This window comes from Poecile atricapillus, chromosome 2 (assembly GCF_030490865.1).
Source record: "Poecile atricapillus isolate bPoeAtr1 chromosome 2, bPoeAtr1.hap1, whole genome shotgun sequence".
Taxonomy (NCBI): domain Eukaryota; kingdom Metazoa; phylum Chordata; class Aves; order Passeriformes; family Paridae; genus Poecile; species Poecile atricapillus.
Genome location: NC_081250.1, coordinates 116909440 through 116932563, shown reverse-complemented (window position 1 = coordinate 116932563; position 23124 = coordinate 116909440). Strand labels below are relative to the sequence as shown.

The 23124-nt window shown below is 38.0% G+C and overlaps 1 protein-coding gene across 1 annotated transcript in view; it reads left to right on the top strand.

Moving 5' to 3' along the window:
• Nucleotides 1–22158, top strand: part of CA8 (carbonic anhydrase 8) — a 49912-nt gene extending 27754 nt beyond the window's left edge. The window contains exons 7-9 of the mRNA XM_058833013.1: nt 1787–1899; nt 8202–8371; nt 21691–22158. Of these exons, the coding sequence (XP_058688996.1) occupies nt 1787–1899; nt 8202–8336 (248 nt within the window). The 3' untranslated portion in view covers nt 8337–8371; nt 21691–22158. The remainder of the gene's footprint in view (nt 1–1786; nt 1900–8201; nt 8372–21690) is intronic.
• Nucleotides 22159–23124: the final 966 nt, after the last annotated feature.

Here is a 23124-nt window from a genome sequence, read left to right as displayed (position 1 = left end):
TGCTGATCAAGTCACATAAAATTTTTCACAACTGATCTCTAACTACGTGCTCCTCATTTTCTAGGTGCCCGACTTGAGATCATGGGGTCTGATTTGCAGAAGTGCTGAGTGCTTACACCACCAAGAGAAGTCAATGGGAGCAGTGCTCTGACTGTATTATGTGCCACAGAAAGTTAAATACTCTGAGAAATCAGGTTCTAAGCATGTCATATTGAACACCTCAAATGAATAGATGCATTTGGCCTCATCTTCTCTGCCTCAGTTCCCCAGCTTTAAAGTGAGGGGATAATCTATCCTTCCTCACCACTCAAGGGTATGGGAGGATAAATTAATTCACTTAAGCCCTCAGGCACTGGAGAAGTGAGTGTATTAGAAATGTGAAAAATGAAAAAATATTCTAACAAGCAGGATTTCAAAAGCATGGGAAAAAGAAGACTAAATGCCTCATATTGTTCTGAGAATTCTAAATAATATTAGGTACTTTTAAAAACAGAGTCATCTGTCTTTGCAAGTAAACGCTGAAAGGTTCTTCAGAAAAGACCTGATCGTGTAACAACACTGTATCACAATGCACAGGATGGGCTGAATTAATTCTTGCAGTTCTTAAATACTGAGTGTTTGATAATGCAACTTGCTGTCAATGGATTTGCTACATAATTTCCTAGCTGAGAAAGAAAATTACACAAACAAAACAAAATCCATTTACTGACAATCAAAGGCTTCATTAGCAAGATTTAATTCTACTGATATTCCTCTGAGCTAGTAGTGAAGTGACAGTAACAGGTTAGTTCAACCAAGCAGGTTTATTTGTTTCCAGTCTCCCATTCTGTCCTTGTCAAGCTAGTCACAATCTTTCCCCTGGCTCTCCATGCCGTCATTAACCACCCTTTGTCTCCAGTTTCACACTAGGTTTGTTTCTTGTGCCCTTTTTTACAGTCAGGCAGTTTCCTCTCCGTACTTTTTAGGCTGTATGGCCTACAGCAGCAAAGGAAAAAACTGTGTTGTCTCACTTATGAAGTGTAGTGTGATTGGAATCTATGAGAAATTAAAATTAAAATAATTAAAATAATAATTAAATGTGTTGTATGTAGAGTTAAAACTCGGCATGGGCAAAATACATTTTCTGCAGTGACAATTGTTTATTCTAACTATTTATAAACCTATTAGTAAATACATGAACTTAAAAAAACATGTAATTATAATGGAAACCTTGATGTTTTTCCCCCTCTGAAATTCAACTCACTTTTACAAAGGTAGGAAGCACCAGTTAATGTCAAAAAATATGTCACCAGAATTGCAAAGTGAAACGTTTTTCTTCACCTGAGTTTTCATTGATTTTTTTTCTAAAAAATGAAATAAAATTAATTCTTGAGACATAGCCTTAATGTAAAAGCAAGTTAAAATTCAATCACTGCAGACCCTCCGCCTTCAAAATTCAATGTCTCTTTTAGCTTTTGACATTAACAGGAATTCTTTTATTCCAATAACATTTCTTATTTGCCGTGTTAATTTAAAGAGCTGTGTACTTGTTATTTTTCAGATCTACAAAGTGGCATTTTAACATCTAAAATGCTCATCTGCAGGGTAACTCACTGTAATATAATGACCACAAGCTCATATACATTCATATGTAAGAAGCAGTGGGCAGTGCTTGGCAGGTTATAAATCCACACCTTAGCTTCTGCTTACTAACTTCATCATGCGAGTGAGCCCACAGCTGTCATAACTGAAAGACACCAACAACTTCCTTAATGTCATTAAAATTCCACATTTCTTTTGATTTCAGACCCTCTTCTGCGTGACTACTGGGTGTATGAGGGCTCTCTAACCATTCCCCCCTGCAGTGAAGGTGTCACCTGGATATTATTTCGCTATCCTTTGACTGTGTCCCAAGTGCAGGTAACAGCTGTGCTTAAAGTGACCTTGGAATATGGTTATGAGCTAAAGGTTATAGCGTGCAAAAGTATATATCAGAACGTTATGTCTGTTCTCCTTAAAGATCCCATTAGATCAGTACATGGCTTTTCAAGTAAAGGTTAAACCTTTTGAGTCACTGAAAGCAACGCAAAGGTCAGAGATGAAAAACCTTGTTATCATTTATCATCTGCATTTAAAATAATTCTTATATTTAAGTGAACGAAGAAGAAAGAGAGAACTCAATGGGCAAAAGAATTTCAATTCTTTGTAATTGTAAGCTTTCAAATATCACTGCTTTTTAATGTTAAGGGAACAAAAAAGCACAGGGAGGCACTACATCCTGGGGAATGAAAAACGTTAATGTAGTACAGACTGGCTAGATTGCATTGAACTACATTTAATTTACCTGGCCCTTTTTAAAATTCCGTTTCATAATAAATGTCAAATGAAAACTGCCTATTTAAATTTGATTTCACACATATGTATTTTCAAATGTTTGGGGTTTTTTCTTAAATTAAATCTAACAGTTGTGAGCCTTTCTATGTAAAACTTTTCAAATCTGTCTACAAATAACCCCAGTAAAAACAAAGAAAACTCCTGATGAATATTCTCCCACAGTCTGTGAATCCCAGCTGGAGAAATGTGTGTTTAATTTAAGTGAAACTACCTAGAATCCCTGAAGCTGAATGCATTCATTTTCATTGCCTGCTCTGAAGCATGTGAGAAAAGTATAAAAGGTGATAAATTCAGATTTAAATTATTTCAGCTTTAATAATTTAAAACCTTGCTAGTGATGCCAGCACAATATTTTGACAATTTAAAATTGGCAGCATTTCTTGTTTTATGGAAACTGAACTTGGTCTAATCATAGGATAAAAGCAATAGCTCCCAATAAGTTCTTTGTCTGGTAGCTGCAACTTAAATGCATCCCATCATGAATCTGTTATTTGTTTATGAAAAGGTAAGAGCTGTGGCTGCTTACTACTGAGTAAATGCATTACTTACTATTGAGTAAACAGCATTCTGTTAGCATTATGAGATTCAGAATAACTTTTAAAGACAGAGTGTATTTTGTAACTTGTCAGCTAATTGTCCAGATATGATATTGATAATATCATATGATATTGATAAATAAGGGGACTTAAGCAGGTGTACAAAGTTCACAGCTATTACACTGAGACATAGTATGATATTGCTAGTTGCAGATTTTGTGGTCTCTATTCCCTTTTAATCCAATCAGTGTACAGAGAAGAGCCAAGTTTAAACTATCCACACGTAGTGGGAGACAGCAAGAGGGTGAACAAAAGAGGAATTAGGAAGAGAAGTGCAACTTTAGTTAGTATTACTATGTACTAATTTGCCACTAGAAGGCAGGATGTTGGAATATTGTGTGAAGGGGATAAGACTCCTGAAAGGAATATTGTGCCTGGAGAAAAGACCCATAGTGCAGGGGCAAAGACTGAGATTCACAACCATGGCCTTTGTTAGGTGAGGGGTAGCTGGTTTGTGTTGCTGCATTCCTTTGATAGGCGTAAACCCAATCCAAAACCATTGCAGTGATGAAGGGCATACAAGTCAAGGAGCAGCTTTTCCCTCCCACTGGCACTGTTTGTGGGTGAGAAGTGTCACTGGAGTCAAGTGAAGGATTGGAGCAGACTTATGCCAGGATGATCCCCTATGCTTGTCATAGATAAATATCAACTAGAAAAAAATTCCTCAGTGATATTTATGATCGCAGCATTAAAGTTAACGTTGTGCAGGAAAGATAATTATTAAGAACTTGAAAGGCTTTTACCAAGGTGGGATAAAAAAAAATATATTTCATCAGCTATTTCGTTCAGATGTCAATGAAAAATAAGTATGTAAATAAAATTAATATATAAATGAAGAATAAATATGGGATAAGTGAGAGGAGATGATTCTGGGATTCGTAAATTGAAAGGTATTGTGAGCTCTCCATCATGCCCAAAATAAGATTTTGCTGGTTCTAGAATATTTTGCTATAGCCTAAAATTCCAAGATTTTAAATTGTAATTAGCATTTTGGCTGCAGTGATATACCTGGCCTATTTTGTGCATGTGGGCATGAGTGCCTATGAGAGATTTCATTTAATCACAGAACCGCAGAATGATTTGGGTTGGAAGTGACCTCTGGAGATCATCTATTCCAAATGCCCTGCTAAAGTGGGTTCATCTAGAGCAGGTTGCCCAGGAGAGATTAAGGAGAGATTAGAAATGCAAGGGCTTTTGTCTATGGAAAATAAGAGGATGTAGTATAGGATATACCATTTTGAATCTTCCATGGAAGGCTCGTAGAGGCATTTAATTTTTTTGAGCCAGCTTGTAGTATTAAATCATAGATTTCGGTGCAAATGCATTTCTAATGGGTTTAAATACATTATTTTTACATGAGTCATTACCTTGTAGAACCTTCTTCTTTGGGATGCTAATGAAATGCCAAGTGCTTTATATAAATACTAGTAGCATCTGTGGTTATAGCCAGTGAGAGACAAATTCAATGCTACTTTTATTTTTCAGGCCATGCAATAATCATGTTCTGAGTGTCAATATTAAGCAAATAAAGAATTACGTAATATAATATGAAATAGGTTTTAATTCTTTCCTCTGATCAAACTAGCTCATATATTGGAGACAAGATGCTAATTTTCTGCAATTAACACAGCAATATTGATCAGCTTAATGAAGTGCGGGTCATAAGGGCAAAGAAGTGAATAAAACTGCCATTCTATTTCATGGTCACACTCATAAAATATTTTCACATTTTGTTATTTTGAAGTAATGCAGTTACTATTTTGACAGTCACAATATGCTGACCATTACAAAGTAGAGAACCCTTTTTTTTTCCTGAAGACATTTTAAGATGGTAAAGTTCAGCTGATGAGATGTGTGCTACTGAATTAAGTCAATGTTAAGTGAAAGGAGATCTGAGTATGCTGTTTATGCGAATAGCAAAAGAGTAGTTCAGGACTGCAGCATCAGGATGTGCTTTCCTGGAATCCTGAGAAATGCTGTTTCCTTACTGGAAGTAATTTTCTTTGTCATGAGACTTCACTTGCATCAAAAAAGTCCTTTGTGAGTCATTCTGTGCATATTCCTGTCCTCCTATTGAGATTTTTGTCATCCTCACTTGACTTACGTTGAAATACACTGCCCAGAAAGAACCGTGTTGATTCTTTTTGTGAGAAACCTCACACAGGCATATACACTGGTGAAATCCAGTGGGGGAAAACTCTTATTAGGCCAGTAAAAAGCAGGAAATAATTGAAAAAGACTTGGTTGTTCTTCTCTCCGCTATATTTTAAAAAAATGGGACATTTGTGAATAATCTGCTTTGTGGTTCACTGAAGCCCAGAATGAGTGCACTGTCTAAGCCACTCAGAGTAGGGATTTTAAACAATGATGCAGAAGGAGCTGTCATTCTACTGTATTCATTGTCAGAGTTAACTGGTCTTTTATTGAATGGCAGGGTCTCTAGACCTTTTGTCTACCTCATTCAGAATCAAAAACTGCCAAAGGACAGAAATAGTAACTAGCATATGGAGCTGTAGTGGAAATTGTGCAAAATTTATGTAAACTGTAAGATAAAGCACTCAGAGCTTCATGGTATTCTGGGTGCTGGGAAGTAGGTCTGTGTTCTTGGAAGGTGTCATGGAGACATGTGAAATTGTCCAACAGAAGGATAACACTTTTATGCCTCATATGAAGGAAATGTTTATAGAAAACATGCAAATTCTTAGTTTTGTGTGCTCTATTCTTCAGCAAATATGTAAGTGAAACAGAAGAACACAGTATTCAGGATCTGAACACAATGAGTAGTAAAAAAAATTCTATACAACATGAACATGAACAGTTTTACTCAGTCGAAATGGAACTGTTCACATTGTGGACTTGCCTCTACACTGGTTAGAAGTTACTATCAAATTTCAGTGTGAACAGGCATAGGTCATCCTTAATGTCTTCTGGGCAGGAGAAGAACTTTTTAAAGTGGCTATTCCTGGTAAATGTGTGTGGATATCCAAGGGTGCTTAGCCATATGCCTCTAAAACATCTGTTTCATTGGCAGTCCTGCAGGGTGTACTCCATAGCATTGACTTACAAAGGGTTGGGAGGAGATGATAAGTGGTGTAACAGGATGAGCAGGGCACACATACTACTTTGCCACGTGGAAATGTAATAAGGAAAGTAGTTTTGGCACAGGCAGGGTCCCAGGGAGAAGTACTTCTCACGAGTAGAGCAAACCACCATGTGTGCAGAGGGTCTCTGTCATGGCAGTCTGAACCATGGAAGTAACAGCTAAACAAGGAGGCTGTTGATCTCAGAAGAAATTCCCCCTTGGAGCAGAGCTACAATTCTTGACTTTCCTAAAGACTAAAGAGCAGGCACAGAGATCAGGTCAGTTCTGCCCTCCTGACTGAAGAAACTGGAAGCTGCTTTGTGAGGAGTACCTCCTGGAGAAAGACTTCACTGTGGGAACTGGGACAGAGCATTTGTAGTTACAGTAGGAGACAGCTCACAAATGCCAGCTTTGCAGAGAGTCTGCTCTTCCCTCTCCTTCATCTGTGTTTGTTTGAAGTATCTCATTCTCACAAGATCAAACAAAAGCCACATTTTTGTAAAGTGCTCCTTCCTAAACTGCAATTATCTCAGACTTTCCAGAGTTGATTCAGATGGTGAAAGAGGATGCTTTTACAAAATGATTTCAGTGATTTACCAGCTCTTGAGTTCTGAAGACTTTTCCAATTCTAAGCTGGTAGTGGGTTTGTTTTCAGTTGCTTTAAGTAAATAACAACAACAACAAAAATCTTCCATAACAGGATTCTGTCTCTAAAAGCACCTTCAAGAAGCTTTTTTCATTTTTGCAGTCTAAGCTCTTGCCTTATATCTCAGCTGCCAGAAGCTGAGTTGATTTCCAAGCACGCTGGTTTTTTGAGGAAAATGAAGCAGAGAAGAGCTAAGCTAGCCTCTAAATCAAGTAAATAAATCTGTATCAGTACTGCTATAGAGTGGAAAATAGCAATGAGGGCAGTTGTGTTCCAGGTTGCAGTAAGAAAATATTCTCTGGAAGGAGGCAGGATGAGAATAAAAATTCCATTACCTGCTGTTTAGTACCTCATTTAATTTAATTCTGGAATCATGCTTACATTCTCCCTGTAATATTTCCTAGAGTGTTTTTCATGGAGAAATTATCTCTGTAATGTTTTAGATGTTAAAATGATTGTGTAGGCTCCATTTTACTTTCTGGTATCTTCAGTTTCAAGTTAGAGATGAACTGCATAGTGAAGCATCACAGGGTCAGTACAATTAAAAAGGCTGAGGCTTTTGGGTAATCATCTATTAAGCATATTTGCTGTATCCAGCTAAGAGAGCTTGTGAATAAATCAAAGAAACATAATTTTTTCTAGGAGTTGTAACTATTTAAAGTACCAGACACCACTCAGCACTGGTGAACAGTAAGGAAAAGTGTTTTATCACGCAGCACTTGATGCTAATACCAGGGATGGAGATGGAAGCTGCTCATATTCTTCCCTACACCAGATTTAGATTTAGAAAAATCTAAAAAGAGTCTGTAAGCAAGAAACATATTTGTTTTGGCTCAACTGAAATATTTTATATTTATTTTTTACTGTATTTGACTTTCTGACTGTCAACATGTACAGATCTTTTGAAGCAGTATTTTGTTTTGATCACAAAAGCTGTATTTTTCCATATAAAATGTCAACAGACATCCTCTAAAACTAAGAATCTGTTCAGTATTCTTCTGATTTAGAAGATAACAACAGTTTCAGGCAGTAAATAAATCACTAGGAGAATTTGCAAACAATTTTTAGGCAAGCAAGTTATTCCTGGAATGCACTTCTTTGAAGAAGGCCAGAATTACTACTCTAAGCACACAGCAGTCAGGCTGATTCATAGGATGTAATCTGCAATGGCCAAGATGGTTATAGATCCTAAAAAGAAGTTGTGAATAGGCAAAGGTTAAGTTTGTCAAACCATGTGCATAAGAGTTCTTGTTTTATTCTGTATCTCAAGAGTTTTGACAGTGCTGATAACTATTTTAAAATGTTATTAATGTTATTAATTACTGACCTTACTATATAGCACCTCAACACTCCAGATTTCAAAGCTGTGGAATTGACTGGACAAGGCTGGTTTTGATCATTAGTCCCATGGTAAAGAATGTATCTCAGCTTCTTCATTTCTGTTTTTAGTCCCATGGTGAAGAATGTGTCTCAGCTTCTTCATTTCTGTTTTTCTGTCTTTCAGATAGAGGAATTTCGAAGACTGAGGACTCATGTTAAAGGTGCTGAACTTTTAGAGGGCTCTGATGGAATCCTAGGAGATAACTTCAGACCAACTCAGCCACTTAGTGATAGAGTCATCAGGGCTGCATTTCAGTAGCAGAGGAGGAAGAACAGTGACAAATCTTCAGTCAGGTAAGTAAAAACTTTGAAATAATTTAGCTAAAGCAGAAAATGCACTTAATTTTAGCTAATGTTATGACACGTTGTCATAACTGTAAATTTTGACACTGTAATATCTTTTTCATCCTGTGTACAATAGTTTGGTTATGTCATGGTTTAACTCCAGTTAGCAACCAAGCCCCACAAGCTGCTCAGTCACTTTGACGTGGTGGGATGGGAGAGAGACTCAGAAGGGTAAAAGTGAGAGAATTTGTGAGTTGAAGCAAAGACATTTGATAGGTAAAGCAGAAGGCATTCATGCAAGCAAAGCAATAGAAAACAAGAAAGTCATTCACCACTATCCAGGCAGTGAATCAGGATGCCTATTTACATCACAATTACTTCTTGTAGCTTTAAATTTATCCTGCTGCAGTGAGGAAGAGCACAGTATGCCTTGGTTATGTGGTATATTTCCCCAGTTACCGAATTTTACTGGTTGATTCCTCACCATGTCTCTGGAAGACCAGCCATCATTCCATCATTGGTGGATCTTTTCACCCTCACTACTACAGGGTAGTAGTTGTGGAAGGAGGCACTCTTTTTTTTTTTTTTTTTTTTAATGATGCTGTTCTTTCCCAACAAGACTAAATTCTAGCCAACTCCAGTGAAGGTGCAAGGGGAAACAAAAGTAGTTACTGCTTCTTTTCCACCTTTTTTGACTCACAGAGCAAGAATTTGAGGATGACATAAGAGAAATACACATATGAACCTGCATTAACCGTGCTTCAGTTGTCAAAACGTCTCATGTCATGGGGGATGTCATGTTCCCCCATCCTCTATCAGTTACAAAATAAATCCCCTTAATGCTCAACAGTTACTCCTAATCATTATTATACTTAGTTAAAGGCTGTTTTGCTATAATGAAAAACGTGGCAATGAGATTCAAAGAGAGTAAAAGTCCAGGGAAGTGGTTGAGTCACCATTCCTGAAGGCATTTAAGATGTGTAGATATGATTTAAGGGACATGGTTTAGTGGTGGACTTGGCAATGCTGGGTTAATAGTTGAACATGATGATCTTGAAGGTCTTTTCTAACTTAAACAATTTTATTATTCTAAAGCAAATTGAAATTGAAAGTAATGAGCTGAGGCACCAGCTTTATGGTTGATTTTGAAAAGAAGTGATCCCCCTTTAATGCAAATAATAGGAGAGAAATTCTGGGGAATCTTCAAGAAAATAATCTGTTTGATTGCTTTCTTCAATAAGTACTACTGCTTTTTAACATAATAAATTTTTTCCTCTAGTTTTCAACAAAGAACTTTATTTAAATAATAGAAACATTGGGTATTCCCCGTTACCCTATTTACTGTTGAAATACATCATATAAAAGCCTCAGATTTTCTATCTTCATATTTCTTCAAAGCTAAAAAATAACAGATTCTTCTGGGGTTTCATCTGCAAAGCATGCCACTAAAAAGGTTTTGATAAACTGTTTTGGGTAAGGATATTTATTTGCACTTTAAATTCTTGCCCTTGCTAGTTCGTATCAGGCTCTGTTGTGGAGTTAAGCCCATGCAGAGCATGCTCAGGGTCCAGTCTCCAGTTTCATGTGAAGTAACAAGTGATCAGGCAGCAGATAACCCATAAAAAATTTTCATAATTCAGTGCTTCCAAGAAAGAGATCCATTGAAACTATGTGAAAAGATTATCCTCCCTCCTGCATATGATAGAAATTATTAAATTGACTAGGACATTGACCAACAATTTCATGGTCTTTCCATATAGCATAAACATTCGATATAGTGTATGCATCTAAACATTTTTGAAGTAAGGGTTTATTTGTATTTTATAACCCTATTTAATATCTGCATCCCAGAAGTTAAACAAAAACCCCAAAACATTGATTCATTTTTAAAATATTATTTTCTTATTCCCATATTTAATTTTGGGCATATTCCTAAGACCAATTCTCAATTACATGGTTCTCTGCAGTAACCAAGTGTTGTCACTTTAATCTTGAAATGGATGTTTCAAATTCATCCCAGCTTCTGCATAAAAATTACTTGGGAAAATTGTAGCAATATTAAAGTACAATTTTTCTCAGAGAGTGAATAATGCCCTCAGGCCAGTGCAGGTAATTCAAGTCTGTAACAGTGAAATTACTTGACACACTGAGTTTGAATTTTAAGCATGAAAGAGTTTCCTTTACAATGATGGAATTGAAATGTTAAAATTTCCCTTTTGCTTTCATGTTTGAAATTTTATTACATTTGTCAGTACTTATAAAGATTTGTTCTATATAATAAGATTTATCTCAGCTTTGCTTCACAAAATAATCTGCAGTTTTAATTCCCAAATGATGGAATTTTTAATGCAAAGTAATAGTCCTCACTGTAGGGCCATACTAATTGTGGACACTCAAGCACTGAGGAAGAGCTGTGACTCCTGACACAGTGTAGCTCAAAGAAGAAATGATACTTGTTTCCCTACACCTAATTGAATTATTTATCGGAAGATCTTTTCAGTTTTGTGTGCATCAGTCCAAGTAGCGCTGAACTAATCAAGGTTTCATTATATATCTTTGCTATTAAGTTTAGGGAGCTGAAAAAATGAAGTGTAAAAGGAAATCCCGTGGCTTTGTTCACAGTTCTTCTATGCAATGGGGTAGAAAGGGATGGAAACAATCCTACTTACTTTGTAGTGATTTCCTCACACCTCTCCAGGACGAAGGTGTTGAGGAACAGTAGCTCCTCACACGGACCTCAGAAATCCTGGAAAAGATTCCTTCCTTCACAGGAACAAGGGAAGTCCCTTAAGCTGGGATTGCTGGCAGCAGCTGAATATTGCTATGAAGACTCAGTAGTAGATGGGGAAGTAATAGTTTTCAAGGTAGCATCTTCCTAGTGATTCAAGAGGAGCATTCCTGCTTTTCAAAGCACAGATTACCTTTCCTTATAAAGCTCTGGTATATCTTTAATATTAGAATTACAAACATACTGGCTGACTTTTCTTGCACACTGGCCTCTCTGCCAAGGTTGCTGGAATTCCTGTCAGTAAAATTTCAATTGTTTTTTTTATTTCAAGCCAGAGTGGCACAGCTGGTTGAATAACCTTGAGTAATGTTAGTTTGCCATGACTTTGTTACTCTGTCAGGGAAAGAAGAAGACAAATGTTTCAGCAGTGTATCCACAGGAGTAGAAAGAGGTTTTTTTGAAAGGTCTAATTAATTTTGACTGAATCAGAAGGCAGGCTCTATACACACCATGCTCCCAAAGCTTCAGGACATCTGCTCCTCAGCCTTGATTTAAGCCTTGACAAAACTGAACCCTTTGTGGGTTATGATCAAATGGCATATGTTGGTCTTTGATGTAATTTCTTCTAATTTGTTGAGTAAGAAGCAGAGTTGACACAAACATGGAATATCATGGTGTGTAATACCAAGGAAAGAGCTAATTTTTTTTTTTTTTTTTTTTTTTTTTTTTTTTTTTTAATGTTCCTCTTACATGGAAAAGCCCAGATCTCAAAATACTCCTCTCCAGTTCTAAGACAAAGTTTGGTCAGGCTCTAAAGGGGGCCTCCAGGATGACAGATAACAGATATAACTTTGTAGCTTCTCTGCTTCCTTTAACCCAGTGGGTTTTAGAAAAAGTTTGCTGCTATCTAGTTGGCCTCTCCTGGCTCTGCTTCTTTCCTGCTAAAAACATATCTCTCTCATATAGCTTGGGGTTAATGAGCTTTTGGATTCTGTTTTGGTAGAGTTTTTGACATGCATCCAAATTACATCCCATTAGATGACCTTTTAATCCTCCTCCTGCAGTTGCTGAAGTTTTCAAATACATTTCTTTTGAAAAAGCCATGTAAAAAAGTTCTAACCTTTTTAAATCATAGTGAAAGAATCAGTTGGGTGTTAAGGAGTTTGAAGGAAAAGTTCAGTACAGATTTGCTTTCAGACATGGAAGGTTAAAAAATTGAGTTCAGACTTAGAGAGTGAAGAACAATAGAATAACAGGGTAGTTGTAATTGAAAGGTGCCTCTGGAGATCTATTAGTTCTATCCTCTGCTCAAAGCAGTGTTAACTACAGTGGGTTGCACAAAGCCGTGTCCAGCTGGGTTTTGAATATCATAAGGATGAAGACTCCTTAATCTCTGTAAGCAAATTGTACCTGTGTACTCCTGCAGGGAAAAAGGTTTTTCTTAATTTTAAATGAAATTTCCTGTATTTCAGTTCGTACCCATTGCCTCTTCTCCTTTCACTGGATGCAGCTGAAGATGCAGTCTGGTTCCATCTTCTCTACTTGTTCTCATGAAGTATTTATTAAATACTTTATTTATTATTTATACATTGATAAAATCCCTGTTGAAACATCTTTTCTGGAGGCTGGGAAGTTTCAGCTTTCTCAGCCATCCTTTTATGGCAGGTGCTCCAATCCCTTAGCATGATTGTAGCCTGTTGCTGATCTCCAGTATGTCTGTGTTTCTTCTGAACTGGGGAACCCAGGACTGGACCCAGTGCTCCAGATGTTCTATCAGTGCTGAGTAGAAGCATTTCCCTTCACCTGCTGGCAGTGGTTTTCCTAGTGCAGCCCAGAAAGCTGCAGAACTTCATTGTTGCCTTAGGGTACATTACTGACCTAGCTTGAACTTGAGGTTTGCCAGGACTCCCCAGTCCTTTTCTGAAAGAGAATAGAAGGGATAACATTGTGACTTCCTCAGTGTTAATGCTAGTTTCTTTTTTACTTTCTGCTTGACTCAGAACCCGTGCTATGGTCATTGAGCTATTTCTTGATAATTTCAGATGATCTTGGAATAAGATTTCTAGTTAATATTGTTATACAGCAAAGCCTAACAGTGAGGAAAACAAATGCTGCCACTCTCAGAAATCAAACAACAAAAATCTTAAATCTACCATTTCATTAAAGGCTATTTATTTGACAGCTGTAGGCCTGACACACTATTTCTCAATATGTGAATTGTGACTATTCCAGAAGGCTTACTGGAATTTTGGGCTTTGCCACCTTTTCTAATGGATAAATACTTTTCCAGTGCTGCATTCTTCACTGAAGAAAGCATTATTTGTGGTTTCCAATGGATTTATCACCTCCCCTCTTTAATTCTTGTTGCTTTACATGTAGCTGATAGACATGCCTTTCCCCTCTTTTATGTCAGTTTTATCTGTGAATGAGCAAAACTTCAGATTTCAAATACTTGAATATCAACTTGATGTTGTAATGATAATGAACTCAGTTTGGCATGCCAATGTGTCTTCATCCCTTTATACACCAGGGTGTTGTCGTGGTTTTAAAGCAGTAACTAAAAAAAAACTTATTTCTTGCTGTGAGATATGGATTAGAACAAGAGCAAAACAGGCTTAAAACTTAAAAGGAATAAAGAAAGTTTATTAACTACAAGAATAAAAAAAAAAAAACAAAACCCAGAATAAACTTCCAGAATACTCTTTTATCCCCCACTACTTGACCATTCCTTTGTACATGTGACAACATAGAGAGAGAAAAACTTTAGAACTTTGGTGCTTAAAACAGTCCCAATTCCTGCTACAGTCTTTTCATCAGTCTTTGTAGAGAAACAGAAGTCTCCTTCTGTTAATCTACGGAGTTTCTCACAAGAAAACTATTTCTGTTATAGTTTTCTATTTCCCTGATGCCAGCTGCCCAGAAATCCTGTCATCAGAGCTCACTCCTCCCATTTCACATCACTCTGAGGTGTGTATGGGCCATGAGTCTAGGGATGTCATTTTAAGGATGAGTTATTCAAAGGCAAAAGTTCTCTTTATCTGTCTCTGTGAGCTTCCCTGGAAACAGATTTCTCATTGCTTCAAGCAGCCTCAAATCTTCGCCTCACTCTGTTCCAGCACCTCACTGTATCACAATTACTCCACTTTTTGCTCAAAATCCAAACTTTGAACACTCCATTCCTCCCTATATACTCTGTCATGAAGTAAAGGAGTTTTTTCAGGACCTTATTGTCCATCTCCATAGCTTTAACGGAAAAATATTTCAGCTTATAAAGCATCTCCTTATTCTCTACCTTTTCTGAAGCTTCTTTTCTTTACTGTCTCTGATAGTTTATAAAGTCTCTTTACATGTTGATTACTCTCTTTTTCTCTCTCTGGATAAAAGGATTAATCTGCAAGTCTCATCTAGGTAATGAAAAGGTTAAAATCTTGCCCAGGCTTTTGTAGATGGTTCTGTGATCTCTGCCGGAGCTGGAGCTGTCTTCGATAGAAGATTCTTCATGGCTGCTCTGGAGAGTGTGGTCGCTGTCTCAGCCTGCCGCAGATCAAGAGCTTTTTCCTTTCTTTACTCGGCAGTCTCTGGTGAATTCAGCCACAGCAAAACCTGCAGCCGAGCCAGGGACCGGCCTGGCCCGGCCAGAGCCCGGGGCAAGCCCCGCAGGCCCCATCTCCCGTCCGGGAGCCGCTGGGCCCAGCCCCGGCCCAGGCTGCAAGGCTGGTGTCCTGGTTTAGGGCAAATTTGGGAGAAAACCTCCAGTGGGGCTTCCCCCCCCCTCCCCGGGAAGGAAACTCACGTGGCTCTTTTCCCCCACCCCCCAACCGGTTCGGGAAGAGATTTCTCTGAGAGAAGTGGAAAAAACCTGTTTATTTCACAGGCACAGCACCACCCAGCACAAAAATGAATGCTATCAAATTACAAAACCTCTCGCCGTTCAGAAGAGATGACAAAACTTCAGAGGGTCTCTTTCCTGTGGGTGTTTGCTCTGTTATCAGTCCCTTCGGCGCTGGAAAATGCCGCTGCCCAGGCTGGGCTCCCGGTAGTCCACGGGTGCAAGCTCCCGGTGCTCCCCCGAGTCCCCAGTCCAAAGCAGGTTCGATTTGTTTCAGAAAAGGGAAAGAGAACAGTCCAGGAAGACCTCTCTGCTCCGGCTAGTTGGAAAGCCAAGGCGATCTGTGTCTTGTTGTCTGTCTGTGCTGTAGTCAAAACTCCCGATATGGGGGGGGAGCAAGTACAGTCTCTGATAACAGACTCGGTGCTTCTTTTCCACTCACTTTTAGTCTTAGATGGAATTTTAAGAATATAAAACCTGTCTCTGGGCTAGGTGGACGAATGGGGATACAATTTAACATCATAATCAACCCAGGACAGCTGGGCAGGGAATGGGAGGCCAGCCAGAGCTCTGTTACCTTTCACAGCCAGGAAACAAAGAGAGCAAGAGTCCTCTGACTTTACATCTTAAGGAGGTGTTCACAGGTTGACTTCATTTTTTAATGGTCAAAACTGCTGTCAATTCTTAGAAATGACTGATAATTGGTCAGGAGAAAAGACTCCCATCAGCCACCAGCAGTTTCAACTTCCTTAGCTCCCAAAGCTATCTTAAAGGTAAAGTCACCCCATGACAGGTGTATACACGATTCCATGCAGAGTTGGTAAATGGCATTGCTCCTATTTACTAAGAGGAGGTCAAATAGCTGCCTGTTATAGAAGTCATTAAAAATCACATGAATCTTTTAATACAAGACAGTAAGAGCTTGTTTGAAAAGACAATTTGCTAAAATAATATTTTCTTTTTAAAGTGGTAAACTTTAATTTTCTTTCCTTTGAGAATAATTAATAAGAATGTGATCTCTAGTGTGTTGTCTCAAAACTCCCCATCTCAGACACAATTTGTTATGTATTCATAATTGTCCTCCAAATATGATGGTGTCTCATACCTACTCCATCTATGTACATACACTAGTCAAGTTCTCCTGAAATTTTTTTCATTCTTGACTGATTCAGAAATTCCTCAGAAAGCATCAATTTTTATATATACAAGTTTATATACACACTTATCCATACACATGCATCTGTGGTAGACCTCAGACTGCAAACATCTGCAAGTTTATCCAATGTCCTGTAGGTTATGGTAGCAGAAATTAATTCAGATTAAAAACACGTTTAATATAATGACTGTTTTCCTAGATGTAAATTCAAGATTAGAGAAAAAAAAACCAAATGACATCATTAAAACAGCAAGCTTAGGGGAACAGGAGGGTATAATTTAGGGTGGGAGGAACAGAGACCGCATTTCTGATGCTGCAGAGACTCTTTGCATGATAGTGAGAAGTCTGAGCAGACAAGGAAAAGCTGGCACAACATTAGATCCACAGCAATGAGAGAGGGCGATGTGGTGACTGCATCTGGTGCATTTTGTGAATGGATAATGCTTTTGAAGCTGTTAACAGCTCTGGTGGCAACAAAACCACGTTGCTCCTTTCCCAGGATATTGAACAGGGAATGCCAGTGCGAATGAACTAGAACTAAACAGGTGGTGGTGCACTCTCCTCTTTATGGACTTGTGAATTGTATGATAACAGATTGTAGAATATGAAAGAACATTGATATCCAGAGTGAGCCGTGCAGTTGTACCTTGCCTTTGAGAAATGGGAAGGGTGACGGAATGCTATGGACTGTATTTCTATGTTAAAAGATCTCAAGTGAAAATTCTGTTTTAATGGACATCCACAATAGTAATCCACAATAGTAATAATTACTCTCAGTTTACTAGAAGCATTTTCAATTTGTGAATTCACAAACAAGTTGCTCTGCAGAAGTTCTAACAATTGGTGATTTTATCCTTTCCTGTTGTGTAGGTCCAGAGCTCGAATGAGCTGTCAGCAGCCATGCATCATTAGGCTGCTACAACTGTTCTTATCATTTTCCTGCTTGAAAAAACCCAAATCAACCCAACAGAAGGATTATCAACATTAGTTCTTTAGAAATGCAAACAGCAGTTTCCTAGATTTGTTGAAATATGAGTGTTTATGCTGTTTCTAAGTGAGTGATATTTTTATTGGTCATTGTTTGTCTCCATGAATTTAGAGTTTGTGCTTAGAAGGTAATTGGTTTAATTGTTCAGTTTCAGTTTTTTAAAGAAACTGAACTTCATGTTATCACCAAAACTGATGATTGTACTTCTGTATTTAAGGTCTTATGCCCAGTGCCCAACCTTCTGCTGCCACTTCAGAGTTCTTGAGAATGTGCTTACACTTGAGTGCATGACTGTAGGACAGAGGGCAAAACACCTTTGGCTTGTGAGCCACACACCATAATCAGAGGCCTACTGGAAACAAAACTTTTGGAGACTTCAGGCAACCAGAATCTCCAGGAACGGATGAAAAAGGGTGCCTTTTGAGGTTGTTTTCGTCTACTTCATTGTACTAGCAGGGAGTAGGGTGTGCACTGAAATTGCAAGTGAACCCTGTAATATCAGCATAATTTTTTTCCCACTGCTGATGGTTCAAATTAGTGACTACAAAAAGACTTTTGTTGCTTATATGACATACCTCTGACATGGGGGCCAGAACGTAGAGACTTGGTAGCCAGAGGCAGACAAAAGTCATAAACTGGTCGGTCCTTGCTGTGGTAGGTATATATGTGTCCAGGCCAGGATAGCAGATGATCAAGCCTAAATGAGAAAGAAAACCATTTTGAGTTTTCAGTGTTAGTATCATATTGGAATTGTTCAGCTCCTTACTGAGCTCTTTTTAGAAATACAGGAATTTTGGAGGAATGGAAAATGGTCAAAATGTTAAGAAGCAAGGAGGAAAGATTACTGTGCTTCCTTTTCAAAGCTAAAAACGTCATAAAGTAATCTAGGAATCAGATCCCTGCTTATGCTTCAAATAAGATACTTTATGGTGACAAGTGCTCCTAAATTTTGTGACCTGTGAGTTTCTACCAACATCACACAGTGTTTCCTATTCATAATTCACTGTTGCTGTCAACTTTTCATAAAAAGAGTTTTGAGAATATAATTCCCAGCAGCTTACCATAAACCATGTATGGTTTGTAGACTGCTACTTGGGAACTGAAAATGTAGCCAGGAACCCAGAGTCATACAAAAGACCCTCATAACATATTTATTTGCAATCACAATAAACAAGTTAGAGTCTGAACACACATTGAAACTCTGCCACGGTATTTTCACTTCAGGGGAAAATGGTGCAAATTAGTGGTGTGTCAAAATAGTAGGAAGCTTCAATCATCATTGATAAAGCTACACCCATTTCTAGAAAAAGAGAGTAGAGCATAATATAAAATATAATGCAATAGGCTCTCAAATACCAAAGGTACTAGAAGGACAGGTACATATGTCTGTACAATACAGAGAAGAGAGCCTGCAATTTGCTTTCCTTCTTCACCAATGTTATACAAGTTAGGCACTGGAAGTGCACTCTGTTTTACCTGGATAAAATCACACAGATTTAAGCAGAACGTTATTACTCCATTGAAACTGAAGATCCAGGTAGGCCCAGTTCCTTACTCTTATTGGAATTTTAATTCTGATTATTTTGTATGGATAAAGACAATGCAATGAAAAATATGCAAACTCTTCCTATGCAAACAGATGTGTTTTGTAAATAAATAGCAATGAAAACTACCAAGTTATTTGGATTACTGAAAATGGTTTTGCGACTGATACTTGCCACTCAAGAAACAGTGTCAGTACTAACTGTTGTTAGCAATGTTTTATGGATAAGAGCAGAGATTATGACAGAGCAGTGCTACCCAACAAAACTTTCTTTAAAAACATTTATGCATCCCCATAGCTCAAGACAAACAGAGATATATTTTAGTTAGCTAGATGTAGCTAAATGCCCGCAGAACTTGATGTTGATTTCATGAATTGTAACCTTTTCATGGAAGGAATGCAAAGCGTTTCAAGAAAGATAAGTTTGATCAGGTAGTCAGTTCTCTTTTCTGAGACACTCTGAATCCTCTCCTGGCTGTACTTTCAGCTGCTGTTTTTAGGAAGGTGTAGGATAAAGGTAATGTTTTGTCAGTATTATACTGTCTTTTGTTTTTTAAAAACTTTTTGATTTATCTTAATGTTAGGGAGGAGAAGACAAGATTCCTTCCATAAAGAAAAAGATAGGACATTGTGTGAGACAATGGGGATAAGGAATATGGTAAGACAAAAGAAGTAGAAAAGCACTCCAGAAAGGAGATTGACTAGTTTTAAGCAGCAGAATAAAGGTTTTGATCTTGTGTATTGATCTTGACCTAAAGCTGCTGCAGTGGGACATCTCACTTCCCCCCCATCAGATGGAAAGACTTATTATCATGGCCATCCTGTTTAATTTCTCCAGTCTTTTTATTTGCACTTTCTCAACACTTTTGAAAGACTTTGAAAAATAATCCTTTTCACTGAAGTTTTCTCATATCTTCTCTTTTAAATATGTTCTCTCTATTGCTATAGGAACATTGGGACCTTTGGTTCTTAAAAATATAACAGCTTTGCTCCTTATCTTTGCTCCTGCTTCTTCTCCTTGTTTCTGAGATGAAATTTATAGTGTTCCATTTGTCCCAGTTTTGTGCAAGAAAATTTTCTATATAAAGAGTATAGGTGCATAAAATTTCTATATAAAGAATTAGATATAAATCTTCTTGAAAAATAATGATTTTTTTAAAAAAAAATTCTGAGGTTGATTTCTGAGCTTTGATTAACTTTTTTAATATTTTTTTTTTTTCAAACCATGGGTATTATGAAGAATTCTCAGATTTTGAAGGTATTTGCACTTCATGACACTGATCCTGGAAGGTTTTCTTTGGGAATAGTTATTTGATCTGTAGAGGACCAGAAAGTAGGAAAGTTATTATTAAACAAGAATAAACAAGTGTAAACATGGATAACAACACTACCAATGCATACAGTCTTTTGCCAGACAATACATTAAGTATTTCTGTAACAAACACAGCTGAAATCTTCAGACTGGCTCATAATTAGGCTCCTTTCAAAGAGTAATTCATTAATACAATAGGCACCAAATCCCAGTTCAACTTAATTTCACTGACTTTGACTTTTGGACTAAAAGCATTAAGCTTGAACTAGCTAAAAATGTACAAAATGTGCATTCAATTAAAGAGTAATTAGATACTCAATCACCCTTACATCACACGAGGGATTATCCAAGAAGGAAGAGAGGTACTACTCACTGCAGTGTGTAAAACAATTTTCTTAATTAGTTTAGCACTAATTGAGATTGAAGAAGTGTCACTGTGTCACAGCATTAGTTTACCTAAATGGAATCTTAAAAACACAAAGGTTTTAGCCTCTTTTGAACTTTCTCACGTGGATTGTTCAGTCTTACTCACTGATCCAGTGCTGTCTGGCCATAGAAATGGAAACTTTCTGTTCACTTCAGGGAGGGGGCAGTTGGTCCCTGCACCCTTGTATCAGTAGCCCACTGAAAAACATGCCAAGAGTTTTTCCAGAGATGGAGAATAACTCGTTATTATTACTTGGTTGTTTTGTTTTTTCATGTTAAACCTTTATGCCAAGCCCCAGGAAGAACTTGGAATCCTCTGTGCTGTGTAAAACCTGCTGCTTACAGCCTGCCTTAGGAGGCAGCTGGTAGCAAGCTCTTCAAGTGGACCATCAAATGCTGCTGCTGCCAGAAAACGTGGTTTTTGGGGGCTATTGAGTGATAACCAGGGAGTATGTGGAAATCACAGATTGTCTTGTGGATGGGCACATCTTTGTAGCAGTGCTGCTTGTCACTGACAACCTCTACACTCCCTTCCCCTCTCAGGACCAGAGCAGGAACTCTCTGGAATGTGTTGACTTCCTGCAAGCACTCGTAGTTGTAGCCCCAGGTGACCATTTACACACGAGCACTTTCAGATTGTTATGTGTACACACTGAGCTATTGTTAGGACTATAATAACCTCGGGGGAAAAAAATAAGGAAATGATTAGTACAACAGAATGAAGCAGTCAGACACTCTCATACCCACTGATTCTGAACTGAGAGCACTGGGGCAACCTGTGATTCCTAAGGTCATACCAAAGCACGTGAATACATGTTTGCATGAAATCAAATATTGATTAATGCTGCTGATGGATAAGAATATTACTGCTATTAGGAGAAATTGGGTGGTTCCTTTCTATCCCTTGAGCCTACCTGACTCCCATGAGAGTTAGTACTCAGCATTTCACTTAGTAAGGCCCCTAAAATAGTAAATGGTAAAAAGTTTTCTGTGACCAGTATATTTTTTCAAGTTTGCTACCATGAGCACCAGTTTTAGTTACCAGACTGATTCAGAAAGCCAATTGTAAAACTTTGTTTCGAATTCATAATTTTACCACTGCATTTAACTTTGCATTTTTACTGCCATTTCCTCCATTGCTAGTAAATCTTGCAGCACTGCCTTTACCCTAAAAGAGAAGAATCAGTACCATTATGTCACTGAAGTATATACCCTGAAACTGCTCCCACCTGCTGTCATGAAATCCCAGCTTTTAGTTTTCCCTGTCTCCCTGGCTGGATATAAACAGTCTTTCAGACCCACTGCGGAGGAATTTCAGTAACATAATTGTTCCATTCTCTTTTCAGAGAGGAGGAAGACAATGCTCCCACAGTGCCCGCAGATGAGAAATGGAAACTTTCGAGACTGCTGCTTCAGTTGAACCACAAAGCCTGTATTGTTTGTCTTCATCTAATTCAGCCTTGATAGACAGCTGTGACAGTTGGTCTGTCCACATGGTCCAGTAAAATTCTGGGAATGGGCTGTACATTAAAGGAAGAAAACATATTAAATCTTCCAATTCACACTGTTAACTATTTTAAAATTGTTGTTATTGTTGCTTTTATAGCTACTTCGCCATAGCATTCAATAGTCATCTGTGATCCAAATAGTACTGAATTTAAGCTTGGTATGAATGCTAATATGTAGAAATACTCATTATTGTTTTGAATGTTAGATTTACTTTTATTCCATATCATCTCTTGTGCTGTCGGTAACCATATTTTCTGTAGAGAGGAGATGCATTCTACAAAGGTAATAAAAACATTGTTCACAAAGCGTATTAGAGAAATTCAGAATTAATTTTTTGGCAGAAAGGAGCACTTCTCTGCTAAACATATGCACTTGACATGGTTTATCTGAATAAAGCTGAATGACATTTGCATTACTAGGAACATTACTGAAAAAAAGGGCAGTTTGGGACAAAGTAAAATTAACCAATATAACAATAAACAGAATTGTCTGGATTATTTTCTACTTGGTGAGCCATGGAACTTTGCGATATAGTGCTTGATTGAGGCAGAAAATTTTCAGTCTTTGTTCTCCTGTGAATTATGACAGTTCTATTTGTTCTGTGCATTGCTGAGGATGGTGGTCTGGGGACTTACTCTGCATGTCCTGAGCTCGCTCCACAGCATGGGGATTGCCACTCTGGGCCACACATGGCTTATCTGACAGAGAAGATAAGGCAAGGGTAGTCTGAACCAGCTAGTCAATGTCATAGCTTCTCATTCATGAGAAACAGTAAGATCTGGAAGACAGAGTCACTAATATGGGAGGCAATAGCTTTGATCACCCTAGCTATTAGTGAGGTCTCCTGTCCTAGCATGAGATCCATTGCAGAGATCTGTGTCAGTGGAAGAACCCCAGAGACAAAGATGGTAACTTCCAGTCTGGAGCACAATGAAGATGCAAACTGAGGGCTCACAAAAAGGAGGCCACTCCCTTGGAGCTGATTGATCATCAGTCAAAAAGTCATTCCTGAGCAATGGTAAATGCAGAGTCAGAAGGCATCCTTAATCTACTTTGTCAAGGGTTATGGGGAGAGCTACTGCTGAATAATGAGTTACAAGCTCTCTGAGTAATTTATGTGTATATTAGTGGCAGCAGAAACAACAGGACAAACCCACACAGTGCATGTGAGCTGGGTGAGGGGGACCAGATGTTGCTGACCACTCGATGTCTTTGTAAGTGGATGTACCTCAGAAACATGTGCTTGCTTTGGATATAAGCCTTGGTAGCAT